Here is a 15,986-nt window from a genome sequence, read left to right as displayed (position 1 = left end):
GAGCATGCTCTATGATATATAAAGGGTCTTATTTCTATGGGAGAGTATAGTGAGCATGTTTTGTGAACTATTCTGTTATAATCAGGCACAGTGTGTTATAGAATAGAAGCAGACATTTGCTTTATAGCAGCTGAATATTTAAAAACAAAGTCAGACAATGATCCAGTAATTTCTATTGTAGAGTGTGAGAGTTTAGTAAGCATGCTCTGTGACATATTCGAAGATATATGAAGATACTGGTACTCACGAATGCCAGTAGTGGCTCTGAACCACCTTATGCCCCCTAGTTGCGAGTTACCCGTCCTAGGTGGGTAATACGAGCCCCAGTCATCAGTTATCTGGCTTGAGCAGACCTCCAAGGCTTCCCAGTCATCCTGCACTGCGCAGTAGGATATGTAGACTTTGCACAGTAGCTTTGTCCTACAAGGGTCAGTTCTTCTTGCTTCAGGATACTGCCCTGCACTTTTTAGAGAGGTTCCTGGCGTGGGCAAGGGTTTTCCTAGGTTGCTTCTCTCCTCTAACTTGAGTTTAGCACTGCATAGTCGCTTTAGTGTCTAGTGTGAAAAACTTTATAAGGAGGTAGTCTTACACATTAGTCCGCTTAGACTTCCAATGACTAACTCCTAACTCCTCCTACTAGGAACTAACTCCTCCTACAGGAGCTGGACTAAACCCTCCTGTGAGTGGTGGGGCTGAGTGTGTGTGAGAGAGAAGAGATAGGAAATGAGATAATAAGCACCTCTGACTGGTCAGCAATACAGAACATTTCATAAAACAATTAACCCTTGGTCACATCAGCTGTGCAAAAGGTGAAAGCAAACAGTGGTGACACCTAATGGGGAAAACACAGTACTACATCTCCCACTAGTGAACCTGAGAGACTTGCTCTAGATAGAACCAGTGGTGGGACACCACATATCTATCTATCTATCTATCTATCTATCTATCTATCTATCTATCTATCTATCTCTCTTTTTCTCTCAGACATTCAGAGGAACACATCACTGGACTTTTCTCCTTGTTACGGTCCTCCTTACAGTGTACCAGAAGCGAGAAGTATGGCCGGAGGGGTGATACACACTATCTGGCATCAATTAGAATATTTTTGCTCTGGTAAACAGGAAGAGCGACCAGAGGGCAGAAGACTGCGGTAAAACATTTGTTTTAATCCACCAGCACCTTAAATATTCATGACGGCCGCTGTATCTGAGAGGATGACACTGTTTTATAGAGATGAGATTATGACTCTGAGCGGAATACACAAGGTTTAAAATTAAAAAAGAACGTGAAGAACGTGGTTTATTTTTACGTTTTTATTTTTTACTATCTGTATTCTTTCGGTTACACTCATTGCTGATGTTTTTTTCTGCTGCTTATTGTAATGTGTTTTTTTTTTTTTTTTTGTGCATGGTTCCTAGCTAAGGCCTTACTTACACATTCCACTGGTCTATATTTAGGACTGTTCACACTATGTAAGTTCCGCAGAAACCACGGCCGTTGTTGCAATGGCCGTGATTTCTGCGGTAATTACGTAGTGCTGCAGGCTGAGGGAATGCTGGCCAGAGTGTATACACAAAGTATACACTCCGGCCTGGATCCCTAGTGGCGCCGCGAGAAACTGACGAGAAACAGAAAACCCTGTCAGTTCACACAATGGAGCGTGCGGCTCTGGTCACACGCTCTATTGTGTGCAGTGCAGTTCTGATGCGGGCGCACATGGATGGGCCCGCATCAGAACTCAGCGGCGCTAAAGATCATCCGATCCTTTCTGAGGCCGGCCGTTCCATGAACCGGCCAGGTCACAGAACGACCGGTCTCTTACCAAATGTGAACATAGCTTAGAGGCAATGTGCTACAAAATGGAGTTCAAAGTTCCGACGCATGACTCCTCTAGCAACTCACACAGGAATTTCCAAGTTCCGTGAATACGGTCTGTGCATGAAAGATGTGCTATGGACTGGATTCACAGGACTCCCAGCATCATCATTCATGATGATGCTGAGAGCTACAAAACAGTTTAAAGGAGTACTCCAGAGGAAATATTTTTCTTTCTAATCAAATGATTTCAGAAACTGCCAAAGATTTGTAATTTACTTCTATTTAAAAATCTCAAGTCTTCCTATACTTATCAGCTGCTGTATGTCCTACAGGAAGTGGTATATGCTGCCTAGTCTGACACAGTGCTCTTTGCTGCCACTTCTGTCCATGTTAGGAACTGTCCATAGCGGTAGCAAATCCCCATAGAAATCCACTTCTGTTTTGGACATTTCCTGACATGGACAGAGGTGGCAGCAGAGAGAACTGTGTCAGACTGGAAAGAATACACCACTTCCTGCAGTACATACAGCGGCTGATAAGTACTGGAACACTTGAGATTTTTAAATAGAAGTGAATTACAAATCTATATAATTTGTTGACACCAGTTGATTTGAAAGAATATTTTACCCTTTCAAAGGGTAGTTCCCCCCAAAGAAATTTTCTTTTAAATCAACTGGTCCCATAAAGTGACAGAGATTTGCAAATTTCCAGTCTGACACAGTGCTCTCTGCTGCCACCTCTGTCCATGTCAGGAACTGTCCAGAGCAGCAGCAAATCCCCATAGAAAACCTCTACTGCTCTCCAGGCTGGAAAGAATACCACTTCCTGCAGGGCATACATCAGCTGATAAGTACTGAAAGACTGGAGATTTTTTAATAGTAGTAAATTATAGATCTCTGGTACTTTATGGAACCAGTTGATTTAAAAGAAAAAAAAAAGTTTTGGTGAACAACCCCTTAAGCAGTCTTTAAAAAAAAAAGGGGGGGGAGGGGGGTTGGACTGTGTTTGCCAACCTGTAGCGTACGGATTGCTGATTTTTTTTGGTCCCCAGTGCGACGTTCTGGCCTCTATAACTAACTACTGAAATAATGCGCAGATGAATATAGTGTGAGAGGCCATCCTATAGGATTTGTGTACTCCATAAGCTCGGCGGCCTCCCCCCGACACTCTGCTATCCGCTAAGTTTAGTTAACAGTTCCAGATAACTTAATTAAACGTAACATTATCTCCTGCATATATTACGTGGGAAATCATTATCTCCCCGGAATCATTAAATAACCATGAAACTATTTTAATTGAAATGATACATTCCCTAATTATTCTCTCCAGGATAAAAAGACAAAAAAATCTGCCCCAGAAGGACGGCTGGGATAATGCGCTGAAGAGGAGGAGGAGGAGGCGGTAATTAGGTGAGGTGCCGGCAGATGGATCCAGAGCCGGAGGAGGAAGGAGGTGACCTATAAACCCAGGAACCCTAAACTTCAGAGACTTTAATTGTCACCCCCCCCCCCCAACCTACCCCCCCCCCCCCCACACACACACACACACACACTGATGTATTATTTATCCTAACCATCATTCATTTATAAAGCTACAGAGGGGCAATGTATGGCCCCAGCTCATCTTATAGGCGGTATGGTAGGTTTTTATTTAATATGTAATTCTTGCTCAGAAGGAAATTCTACATAGTAGTTATACATATACATAGAGGGCAGTTTTATAGTAGTTATATTCCTGTATATAGGAGCAGTATTATAGTAGTTATATTCTTGTATATAGGAGCAGTATTATAGTAGTTATATTCTTGTATATAGGAGGCAGTATTATTGTAGTTATATTCTTGTATATAGAGGGCAGTATTATAGTAGTTATATTCCTGTATATAGGAGCAGTATTATAGTAGTTATACACGAACTGGAGAGAATGGAACGGCTGCACATCCCATCTATGGCTGATACTAATGCCGCTAGGCCTATATTTAAAATCAACACCAGAGTGTCTGTATATGAATTGATCAAGCCATATTGCCCAGTGTACCACCGCGCAGGTCCTCTGGTCCACACGGGTCCCTACGCTAACTCCACACCGTGTCGGTCAGCGACAGCCAACCCCGCAAAGCGTGCACATGCAGGGGAGGGAGGCCATGGAACGGCCCTGCAACCCCAATGTCACAGGACCAGACCCAAAAAGCCCCACCAAAACCCAGCCAGCACCACCGGCGGGGAAGGCTGGACGGGTTCTGGTGTGGTGTTTTTAGGTCTGGTCCTGTGGCATGGGGGTCGCAGGGCCGTCCCATGGCCCCCGTTCCCTGGCTGTGCACGCCTGCGGGGTTGGTGGCCACTGACTGGCACGGTGTGGACTTAGTGTAGGGACCCATGTGTATCAGATACCGGCACGAGGTACATGGGGCAGTATGGCTTGATCAATTCATACACAAAATTCTGATGTGTTTTTTATTTAGCCAAGCGGCACTAGTATCAGCCATAGGTGTGAGGTGCAGCACTCTGTTTCTTCCCTGAACCGCATTTTGTTTCTCTCTTTTCTCCGTGTTTTGCACTCCTCCTGGTGAGACCCACATGACCGCAATTAGCAGGAGACACCTGAGTGCACATGGTTTTAATCCCTCCTGTTTTTTCCCATTCTGTTTGCTGCAGCTATGGTGAGTGTAATTCCTTATCCAGACTTGTGCTGCTTGGGGGCGACCTTCTCCGCCGGCGGTGCTGGCCGGGTTCTGGTGTGGTGTTTTTGGGTCTGGTCCTGTGGCATGGGGGTCGCAGGGCCGTCCCATGGCCCCCGTTCCCTGGCTGTGCACGCCTGCGGGGTTGGTGGCCACTGACTGGCACGGTGTGGACTTAGTGTAGGGACCCATGTGTATCAGATACCGGCACGAGGTACATGGGGCAGTATGGCTTGATCAATTCATACACTAAATTCTGATGTGTTTTTTATTTAGCCTAGGGGCACTAGTATCAGCCATAGGTGTGAGGTGCAGCACTCTGTTTCTTCCCTGAACCGCATTATAGTAGTTGTATTCTTGTATATAGGGGCAGTATTATAGTAGTTATTCACGGAAAGGGAGAGAGTGGATCGCACCGCCCTCGCAATCTCCGGCAACCGGATTCGCAGGTGAGAGTCCAGCAAGGTATCCCCGATATGGCCACTGTGTATAGGGTGCTCCGTATAAGTGGTGGGGTAATGTACAAACAAAATAGAAAAAAGATACGTGCACTCACCGATGTAGTGTGCCGCTGGGGTACTTTAATGGAGGTTACATCCACATATGCAGGGAGGGGGGAGTGGAGGCAGGTGTCTGTTCAGTGGTAGACAACAATTGTTTCACGTGTTCCCACGCTTCTTCCGGTCTACGGAATGACGCCATGCCACTAAGGAGGTGCTTAAATACATAATAGTGCAAGTGATACAAACAGATTAAAATAATGTTACACAAATGGCGCAAACTCGTTGCGCTCATTTAACCCTACACTACATCGGTGAGTGCACGTATCTTTTTTCTCTTTTGTTTGTACATTACCCCACCACTTATACGGAGCACCCTATACACAGTGGCCATATCGGGGATACCTTGCTGGACTCTCACCTGCGAATCCGGTTGCCGGAGATTGCGAGGGCGGTGCGATCCACTCTCTCCCTTTCCGTGATTGACTGTGCTTTTGCTTCTGGATCTTAGCACACTTGCCTTGCCGGCACACACATGGATTCCAACATGGAAACAGAATCCAAAGGTAACGAGGAGGTACTCCTAGCAGGGAGGGCGGACGCAGGTACGTTCTTCACCTCCTGCAACACCAAGGAGGACATTCAGATCTTCAGCCCCAGGATATTGGAGCATAGAATCACAACATTGGCTGAACGTGAAATGAAGCTCTTCTGGACCGTGAACTCCCTTGAATCGTATGTAGCAAGCCAGAGAGTACCGAGGGGGCTACGTATGTACAAAGCCCCGGCCCAATTCCAAGAGAGCGAGGAGTTCGTGCTAGCCTGGCAGAAAGCACACTTGCAGCACGCCAATAATCTACTACTCCTGGTCCTGGAGGAAAATAAAAAAGAATATAACGTGGTCACCGCAGATCTATGCCGAGCTAAATTGGAATTCCGCACTCGGATGACAGAAGAACAAATGGCCTCATTCCAAAAGAAATTGGATAAAAAACTTGTCACTCTACAGGCTGACAGTAAACAACAGAAGCGCGACAAGTTCATGCGGGACAAAATGGACTACGATAACGGCAAGCTGTTCGATTGGAGCGGCAAAAAATCTAAAAAAATTAAATCCCGCAAACGCGGTTTTTCGGAGTTCTGGACTACAGACTCCGATACCAGTGTCTCGGATGAAACCACAGGTCCGGAACGATCTGCCCCATACCCTGGTCGCCCCCCTTTAGGAGGAGGATCCGGCGAGGGGGCCAGAAGAGGAAGAGGCGCCTGGAGAGGAAAAGGCAGAGGGAAGCAGGTGACCTGGCAAAATTAGTCACCCCCCCTAAAGTCCTCAATATTTCTGGCTTAGACATCCCTCAGGAATGCACAGAGTTGTTGTCTAAGGGCCTCAACTTTGGACTTATGGAAAATTTCTCATTTTCACAATTTGAAGTAGACTTCAATAAAGGTCTCAGACGTATTAATTTAAAAAAGTTTTTTGCCAACAAAGTACAAGAATCTGAACTACAATCTGGCCCTCGGAGATGTACTATTGGCCCCCTCGGATTTAATGTTGCAGGACATATGGATACTCAGGATGTGCAGGGCATCAACATGTTGGCCAACATGGATGACCGCCCGGATACCACCTGCATGATGGACACACCGTTCACCAAAGGGAAGAAATCCACCTTTTGCCCACCTGTAGCACCGGGTGGAGCTATTGATAAATTCACGCAAGCCGTTCTTAAGGACGTGAGAGCACTGGTATACCCAGAGGCCAGAATTAATCTCACCAACAGGGAACAAAGAGCCGTAACTTGGCTGAAAAAAAGACCGGATTTGACAGTATGTAGAGCGGACAAAGGTGGAGCCACTGTCATTATGAGCACCGCTATGTACCAAGAGGAGGCGAGAAGACAACTATCAGATGGGACAGTCTACAGTACACTCAAGGGTGACCCAACTAATAAAATCAAGGATAAATTAAGATCTTTGCTTCGGGTGCATGTGTCGACAGGAGCTATTGATAGCAAAACCGCAGAGAAGTTGCTCCCCGACCACCCTAGGGCCCCCAAGTGGTACTGCCTACCCAAGGTGCACAAGAATAGACATCCCCCTCCCGGTAGGCCCATAGTCTCAGCTGTTGCATCCGTCACTGAAAGCCTATCCCAATTTCTGGATTGGGCTCTTAGACCATTGCTCACTGCAGTCCCATCGTATCTTAAAGATACAGGTGACTTTTTGCTTGCACTCCAGGATATCTGCCTCACCCCTGGTTGCTCCCTCGTGTCGGTGGACGTCGAGAGCCTCTACACCCGCATCCCACATGATGCGGGTGTGGAGGCTGTCGGTTGTTTCCTCCGGCAGGCCGGGCAGCCCCCCGAATATATCGCCTTCATTACTGACGCCCTCACATTCATACTGACCAATAACTGCTTCACATTCGGGGACCAATGGTACACCCAGAACGTCGGGACGGCAATGGGGACACCAGTATCTTGCACATACGCAAATTTATTTTTGGCGTTTTTTGAGAGTGACCTGGTTTTTTCCGCAGCCAACCCCTTCATTAAATTCATCAAAACGTACTTTAGGTACGTCGATGATATTTTTATCATCTGGGAGGGCACGGAGGATGATTTCTCCAACTTTGTACACTATCTGAATAACACTAATCGCGTCAATATGGCCTTTACGAGTGTATTTGGAGGGACACGCTTGGAATTCCTGGATGTCTTGGTGGAGATACACAACGAGGTGATCTCCACCTCCATCTATAGGAAACCAAATTCGTGTAACTCCCTCTTGCACTACCATAGTTCACACCCTGCCCATACCAGAGACGCTATACCCTACAGCCAAATGCTGAGGGTCAGAAAGGTTAATAGCGACGAGAATGGTTTTGAGCGACAGGCCCATGAACTAAAAGGTAGATTGCTCGAAAGAGCTTATCCAGAGAAATTAGTGGATGTAGCCCTTCAGAGAGCCCGCAACACCAGGAGGTACGATTTGCTGAGGGGAAACAGAAATAAACAGGTAAAGAAATCCGATCGCTTCTCTTTCATCTTCACTAATTCTCCTATGAACGATACCCTACGCCAAATTATCCATAGACACTGGGGCATCTTGGCACAAGATGCAGATTTACAAGAGAGCACTACAGCCAGGCCCATCATAGCCCACCGCAAGAACAGGACTGTCGCAGATGCGATCAAGCCACCTCCTTTGAAGCAAAGGAAGGAATCCTGGCTTAGCGCTTCCATACCTAATGGAAACAAGAGATGTGGGAACTGTTTGTACTGTCCGCAATTGCTCAATGTAGCTTTCATTAATTTAAATGGTGTAGAATGCCGAGTCAGCAGCTTGATCACCTGCAAAACCACATTTGTGGTTTATGCCATCATTTGCGACTGCGGGCGGTTTTACATAGGCAAAACTAAACGAGCCCTAGCTACCCGATACAAAGAGCATTGCTACTCTGTTCGATCAGGGAAAGGCGTGCCCAGACTGATTGATCACATACGCCAAGCCCACCAAGGAAATACGAGATGTCTCAAGTTTTGCGGGTTGGAAAGAGTTAACCAAGTCTCAGGAGGCGGAGACCGCCATCTCAACCTACTGCGCAAAGAGACTCTATGGATCTCTAAGCTAAATGCCCTCGGTCCTTTAGGGTTAAATGAGCGCAACGAGTTTGCGCCATTTGTGTAACATTATTTTAATCTGTTTGTATCACTTGCACTATTATGTATTTAAGCACCTCCTTAGTGGCATGGCGTCATTCCGTAGACCGGAAGAAGCGTGGGAACACGTGAAACAATTGTTGTCTACCACTGAACAGACACCTGCCTCCACTCCCCCCTCCCTGCATATGTGGATGTAACCTCCATTAAAGTACCCCAGCGGCACACTACATCGGTGAGTGCACGTATCTTTTTTCTCTTTTGTTTGTACATTATAGTAGTTATATTCTTGTATATAGGAGCAGTATTATAGTAGTTATATTCCTGTATATAGGAGCAGCATTATAGTTGTTATATTCTTGTATATAGGGGGAAGTATTATAGTAGTTATAGTCTTGTATATGGGGGGCAGTATTATAGTAGTTATATTCTTGTACTGTATATAGGGGGCTGTATTATATTAGTTATATTCTTGTATATGCGGAGCAGCTTTATAAGTAACATTGCTCCCTGCAGACCGCCCGACAGTCAGCGGTGCCAAAAATTAAGGAAGCAAGAAAAGGACACATCTAATAATCAATAAATAAGATTATGTCACAGACAGATTTCTTAGTTCATTAGCTGTGAGGCTGGATGAGCGGCTGGATGAACATGGATATGTTTCCTGCATTAAGTTATGGTTACACACACAAAAGTAACTTCTCTGACACAGTAATAGTCAAAGGCCGCTCGATATTCGTGAACTCTCGCAAGAGCCGGTGTTTCCCTGGAGATCACTCAGCGCCGAGCAAATTATCCAATGCTCTGACACTTAATCAAAAAGAATGTCAATACGTGTGCAGCCGGCTGCTAGCGCTCAGACACACAACGCAACCTTCCACAGTTAAATACCTACTGCTGCTTGACACCATCCCCTTAGAGCCCCAAGACTGGAGAACAATAATTAACTTCCAATTATTGCAAATTATTATAGCAATGGAATTCCCAACCAGCCAGCAAATCGAATAAAATGGAGCCCAGAAGTCAAAGGTTAACTGTAACAGGTTAGCAGGTTGGGTCGCCCCTTACTGGTAGTCCGTTATCTAATTATATGGCATTTCTGGCCATGTATTATAGTACAGAGGGCAATATTTCCCACAATGTAGATAATATAATCCCGTGTACAGTGTCATCACTCACAAAAATTGGTTTATTCATTATTTTTGTTTAAATACATATTTATGGATAGTGTTAAACAAACTTTATGAACGTGTTCAGGTTTGGCATATAGTTCTGGAGAAGTTGGATGCCTCCTTAGGGAGTCCTGGACAAGCTGGATACTGCCATAGGATATATCCATGTTCTACATGCAGTCCTTGGCCTAGAGTGTCTGTGCCCTAGGCTTGCAACGCCTCTCTGTCCCTCCTCTCCGCCCTCTTCACCATTAGGAAGGCCTCTTAGTAGCATTTCTTCTATAAATCACCTGTCTGAACACCACACATCATTAAGGCTGGGGCATTCCTAATGATAAGGAGGGTGAGGAGGAGGGATGCAGAGGCGTCTCAGGCCTAGGGCACAGATACTCCAATTTGACACAGGGCTTCAAGTTTAAAAGTTGTTTTTTAGGACAATAACTGCATCACCTGCCGAATCTTGAATAAAAAACAGCTATTCGACCGAACAAGTGGTTTGGGGGGGACAGATTGTGGATACAGAGTTACTTTAAAGTGATACACTCCCCCATGACAGGGCAAAATTGTAATAGAAAGATTTGCACAGGTTTTGTATTTTTAATCCACTCCTGGTTTTGGTTTAAAAGCCCAAAAAAAACTGACGGAAATATTATGTGTGAACATAGTTAAAGCAGATCTGTACAGCTGGACAGCCCCCACAAATTGCTGGTACCATTTTGTCATCTTCATAAAGGAGTGTCCTGTACTAGGATCTGCCTGTCTCCTGGGGTCGGTATTCATAAAAACTGCTTTCATTCTGGGGGCGCAGGACGGTGTCAATGAGGAGGGGTCTAGAGCATCAGTGCCCTGGGCCTGCAGCTCCTCTCTCCCCGCCTTTCTTCTTTTTCTGCACATCCCTGGACTAGATCTTCATCTTGGGCATTTGGTTTTAGGGGGTTGTCCAGCAGGACAGATTCACTTTAATTGTTGGTGGACAGGTGTCATGGAGGCGGGGCATATCCTCCGTTGTGTTCCTCTATAAAGCATCATGTCCAGCATCAAGTCTTTTACAATAATATAATAGAAACCATCAAGCATTTACATAGAACCTACCTGTCCAGTCTCCAACTATTTTTATGTGAACTGCAAAGGTGGCTTTTGTCTCTGTCGGGCACTAAAATATGAAAAGGAAGAAATCAATAAGGAAGCAAAAAACACTGCTACAAAATAATAACAGCAAAAACACAACTGTGTGGTCTCCTTCAATGGCTTTTTTTGGTATGTTTTGAAATACTTATTTCATGTTCACTTATAGGACCAATTGTGTTATAATCACTGAAATAATGCAGCTCGGGGGTGGGGTTTCAGAGAAAATAGAATCACCAAAGCCCCACCCCTGCTGAGCTCTGAATCAGTGCTGGGACTGTATAGCTCTGTACTTAGAAGTGCTGTGCCAAATGTATGCGGTAGTGACACCAATGCATCACACAACCATTCAGAGGGTGAGGAACCTCCTTATGTTGACCGCCAAGGCACAGCATTCTTTGTTCATATGGTGATGCCTCCGAGAAAACAGCAAATATAAAATATAATTTTTACTTGATCTCCAGGACCGGTGCACTAGACCAAAAACCCATTTAATTTATTGAACACCATGTAATACTGGCACTTGATGGAATCAATACGCTTGCTTCTAGGCTCCTACACCTGAGATTAATCCTGATCACTGTCGATCTTTGTGTCTTATATTTTGGACAACCATGTTTTATTGAACAAATTATCCAGTTGGATATAAAGATTAATAGTCTGTTTGACAATTCAGTTAATAGTCAGATGGGTGTGAGCTAAATTTTAATAATAGGACTGAATCTCAGGTGATGAGTGTGGTTATACAGCCAAGAGTGTGAATGTTTTACATTCAGGGGCATGTACGCCCAATACATTCCCCTTGGCTGTATAATTACGTCCCATCAATCTGACATTCACCCCATTTATGAAAATTAAAGCAAATCTATAAGCACCACCACCACCACCACCGCCACCACCACCAATCGCTGGTATTTTTGAATTGCCTTGGTCGATCCATGTCCAGTCCCATGGTACAAATATCTCCTGGTGTCGTCCTCTTTAAGTCTGGCGGCACAGTGTCAATAAGGCGTGGCCTAAAGCATCTGTGCCCTAGGCCTGGGGCGCCTCTCTCCTCTTGCTTGCTCTTCTTATTAGCTATGACTCTGGGACAGGTCGGGAGGGAAGCAAGAAGAGAGAGGCGCTGCAGGCCTAGGGCCTACAAAGAATGACACCAAGAGATATTTGAACCCTGGGACCGGCTGTGGATTGACTACGACAACACAATGGTACCAGCATTTTTTTTTTGTTTTTGTTGTTTTTTTTTTGAGGAGTAGAGGAGGGTGGCTACAGATTTACTTTAAGTTCACACCCATCTGACTATTAACAGAATTTTTAAGGTAAACTACATATCCACATATAAGGGGTGTCTCCAGAAACTGTAAAAAGCTGCATAGTCACCCTCAGCTATTCCATGATAGTAATATTCAGTTGACTACAGATCCCTCTTTGAGGGCCTGACAATCGGCCACCATTGGCTTTCCACTATAGGCAGCAATTCATAGTAACAAACAGATCTGCGTGCCCTAAGCGTGTTCTTTATGCGGTTACGGATCAATATCCTCCGTCCATTTTCCAGCTTATTACACATTTGAAGCCTTTATTTGCTCTTAAAGCAGAAAGAATAACATTTCTATTACAGGATGACATCATAAAAGTAATAATGATGATTTATGCCCGGGCAATTTCCTGTTAATTCCCTTTTAAATGGAGCCGTGAATGAAAAATCCATGCAGCCGGTATTAAAGACGGAAGAAGAGACAGCGTAATCCGAAATGGAAGGCCATGGAGTGAGCCTCGTTCTCCGTACACATCCAGCCTATATATCAGGCGGCCGTTATACCGCAGCTTCTTGCAATTAGCGCCTGTTTGATTATGTAAATTGGCCAGGCACAGAAAGCAGATGTTTGGGTTTTTACAGAAAATCTATCATTCTTCGCATAGTCACTTTTAATGCTACTTTGCCGGGGAAATTTACAGTTTTGGCATACCGGATCGGGAGTCACATTCTTGCCAGTGAATAGTCATAGGAGAGGCAATTGTTAGCCTGACTACATAAATTAAAGGACTGCGAAATAGAGCAATATTTAAAGGGGTTATCTTTCTTTCAAATCAAATTGTTTCAGAAGGTTATATAGATTTGTAATTTACGTCTATTTAAAAATCTCAACTCTTCCCATACTTTTCAGCTGCTGTATGTTCTGCAAGAAATGCTGTTGTTGTTTTTTTTTTTAATCTGACACAGTGCTCTCTGCTGCCATCTGTCCAGAGCAGGAGAGGTTTTCTATGGGGATTTGCTGCTGCTCTGGACAGATCCTGACATGGACAGTGGTGGCAGCAGAGAGTGCTGTGTCAGACAGGGAATAAAACAACATTTGCTGTAGGACATACAGCAGATGATAAGTACTGGAAGACTGGAGATTTTTAAATAGAAATAAATTACAAACCTGTATAACTTTCTGAAATCAGTTGATTGGAAAAAAAAAGATTTTCGCTGGAGTACCCCTTTAAAGCCATTTAAAAGGACATCGTGTAATACAATATTTGACCTGTAGTGGCCACTGCAGGAGACTTGAACTCTCATTAGTGATCATGCCGATCTCTGGGGATTTTAGCTCCCAAATTGTGGCAATCTGCTGACCACTAAAACTACAATTCCCATCAGGCCTGGACAGACAAAGCTTTATCTCCAGGCATGACGGGAAGAGTTTTGCAACAGCTGGAGGCCCAGAGGTTTCCCATCTCTGCCCTATAGGTATGCCCCTTGACAATGATGAAAGTAACTGGAACATACATGTTAGACTAAAGTAATCCCAACTTGCTATATTTAGCTATCTGTCTAAGATGGATTGCAGACTCCCGACTGTCCCAATGTTCTGGTTGAGGCTTACTCCACCTCAAGACTATGTTCACACAAAAAATGTAAACCTTTTTTAATAAATAAATGTTCCTTAAAATCCCTCTATTCCCATGCTTTTAACGCTTATTTTTGGTCTATGGGGCTGTGTGAGGTGTCATTTTTTGGGCCATGATGTGTACTTTCTATTGGTACCTTGTTTGCATATATGACACTTTTTGATCATTTTTATTACAATTTTTCTGGATTTCATGCAACCAAAAATGTGCAATTTTGCATTTTAGAATTTTTTTTGCCCTTATGCCGTTTACCGTGTGAGATCAAAAATATGATAATTTAATAATTCAGGCAATTACGCAGGTGGCGATACCAAACATGTTTCTTTCTTTATTTATTTGTTTTTATAAAATGGGGAAAGGGGGGTGATTCAGACTTTTATAAGGGGAGTTTTTTTTTTATTAATAAAAAACAATTCTTTTTTACACACTAACTAAAAGTCCCGCTGGGGTTAGGGTTATTCCCCCTGGGGTTCGTATTATTCAACCTGGGGTTAGGGTTTTTCCCCTGGGGTTAGCGTTATCCCCCTGGGGTTAGGGTTATACCTCCTGGGGTTAGGGTTATTCCCACCAGGGTTGGGGTTATTCCCCCTTGGGGACTTCTAGTATTACTACACTGATCTCTCATTGAGATCTATGCAGTACATATATATTGCATAGATCAATGAGATGGGTGTTCTTTTGCTCTTGGCTGCTGTAGCCAGGAACAAAAGAGCCGAGATCAGTGCCATTACAGACCCCCGGCTGGATAAGTAGCAGGGACTGCTCCTCCGCGAAAGACCACCATGGATGGGGAAGAAACTGCCTTTTAAATGCAGCTGTCATCTTAGACAGCTGCATTTAAATGGCTAATCAGCGGGTGTGGTCCGAATGCTGTGCCCGCTAATTAGCCAATTAAATGCAGCTGTCAAAGTTGACAGCTGCATTTAAAAGGCTGTCTTCCCCCACCCATGGTGGTCTTTCGCGGAGGAGCAGTTCCTGCTACTTATCCGGCCGGGGTATCCGGCCTGGGGTCTAGTAGGGGATCCCACAGTTTTTTTTTTTTACATAATGGAAGTGTAGACACGTGTAAACGTAGACATTAAAGTGTACCTGTCGTTATAAATTTCAAAATCTAAACCAAAAGTAGATGTGACATAAAGCAAGTTTGCAATATACATTTTTTTTTGTTTAGTTATCACAGAGAACACAGCATTTCCTGCTTTCTGACAGTTTTTTTCACAAAGGGACAGAATCCCAGGCCATCTGAGTGTTTACAGAGAAGGCAGTCATGTGACTGATGGACACATTGAGCCGTGACTCTCTGTACTGTTTAGTCTCTTTTTTTAAACCAGCACAAGTCAGAAAATCTGCCTTCAGGAGACAGGACCTGGATTTCTGGTAAGTATAGCTGTTATATTGTTGCCTTCAGGAGACTGGACCTGGATTTCTGGTAAGTTCAGCTTCGTGTTACAGCATGATAACAACAACAAAAATAATGAATGTAAATTGCAGACTTGCTTTATATCACATCTACTGTTGATTTAGATTTTGAAAGTTATAACGACAGTGACACTTTAAACAGACTGCAGAAGTACAGTATGAATCAAGAACAGCAGAACAGCTGCAAGCAACCACACATATCTCCCGCTACAGTGGCCACTGCTGGACAGTTGGACAGTATTACACAACTATTATTCATTAGACGACCATCTTTACAGCAATTCTCCTTTCTGGCTAATAGAGTAGGATCTGAAGCTGGCCAAAGACACTATTTGTCCTAATGGAATAAACCCTTTAAAAAATGTCAGCACCAGTGGACTGATATAAATGAACCTTACCTTCTATACCTAAATATTTATTGTCTGAAAATAATGTAATAAATCTAGATTTTTTTTTTTTATCGCAGTTGCGTCCCAAGCCCCATTAGTGTCAATAAATGTCACCGGTCCCTTCCATTCATATATTGGAGACCGCTGGATGTCTATTACGGAATCCATGTAATCACTCAATGCTCTTACTGTGTAATGAGTAACACCATAAAGAATGGACTGTCAGAACGGTTACCTAGTGCAGCCTGCGGGTAAACAATGACCTATAAACAACATCTGGATGGAGGACTCTTTCTAAGATTCTAAATGGGGTCTGGAAATAGCAGTAA

At 44.1% G+C, this 15,986-nt stretch overlaps 1 protein-coding gene across 2 annotated transcripts in view; it reads right to left on the bottom strand.

Annotated features, from left to right (window-relative positions):
- Positions 1-15,986, bottom strand: part of NOX4 (NADPH oxidase 4) — a 132,133-nt gene that overhangs the window by 45,698 nt on the left and 70,449 nt on the right. For both annotated transcript variants that reach the window (XM_069971994.1, XM_069971996.1), the window contains one exon: positions 10,922-10,982. In XM_069971994.1, coding sequence (XP_069828095.1) covers positions 10,922-10,982 — 61 coding nt within the window. The remainder of the gene's footprint in view (positions 1-10,921; positions 10,983-15,986) is intronic.

Source organism: Dendropsophus ebraccatus, chromosome 5 (assembly GCF_027789765.1).
Source record: "Dendropsophus ebraccatus isolate aDenEbr1 chromosome 5, aDenEbr1.pat, whole genome shotgun sequence".
NCBI lineage: Eukaryota > Metazoa > Chordata > Amphibia > Anura > Hylidae > Dendropsophus > Dendropsophus ebraccatus.
Note: the sequence above shows the minus strand (reverse complement) of the source record. Positions and strands in the feature narration are given on the sequence as shown.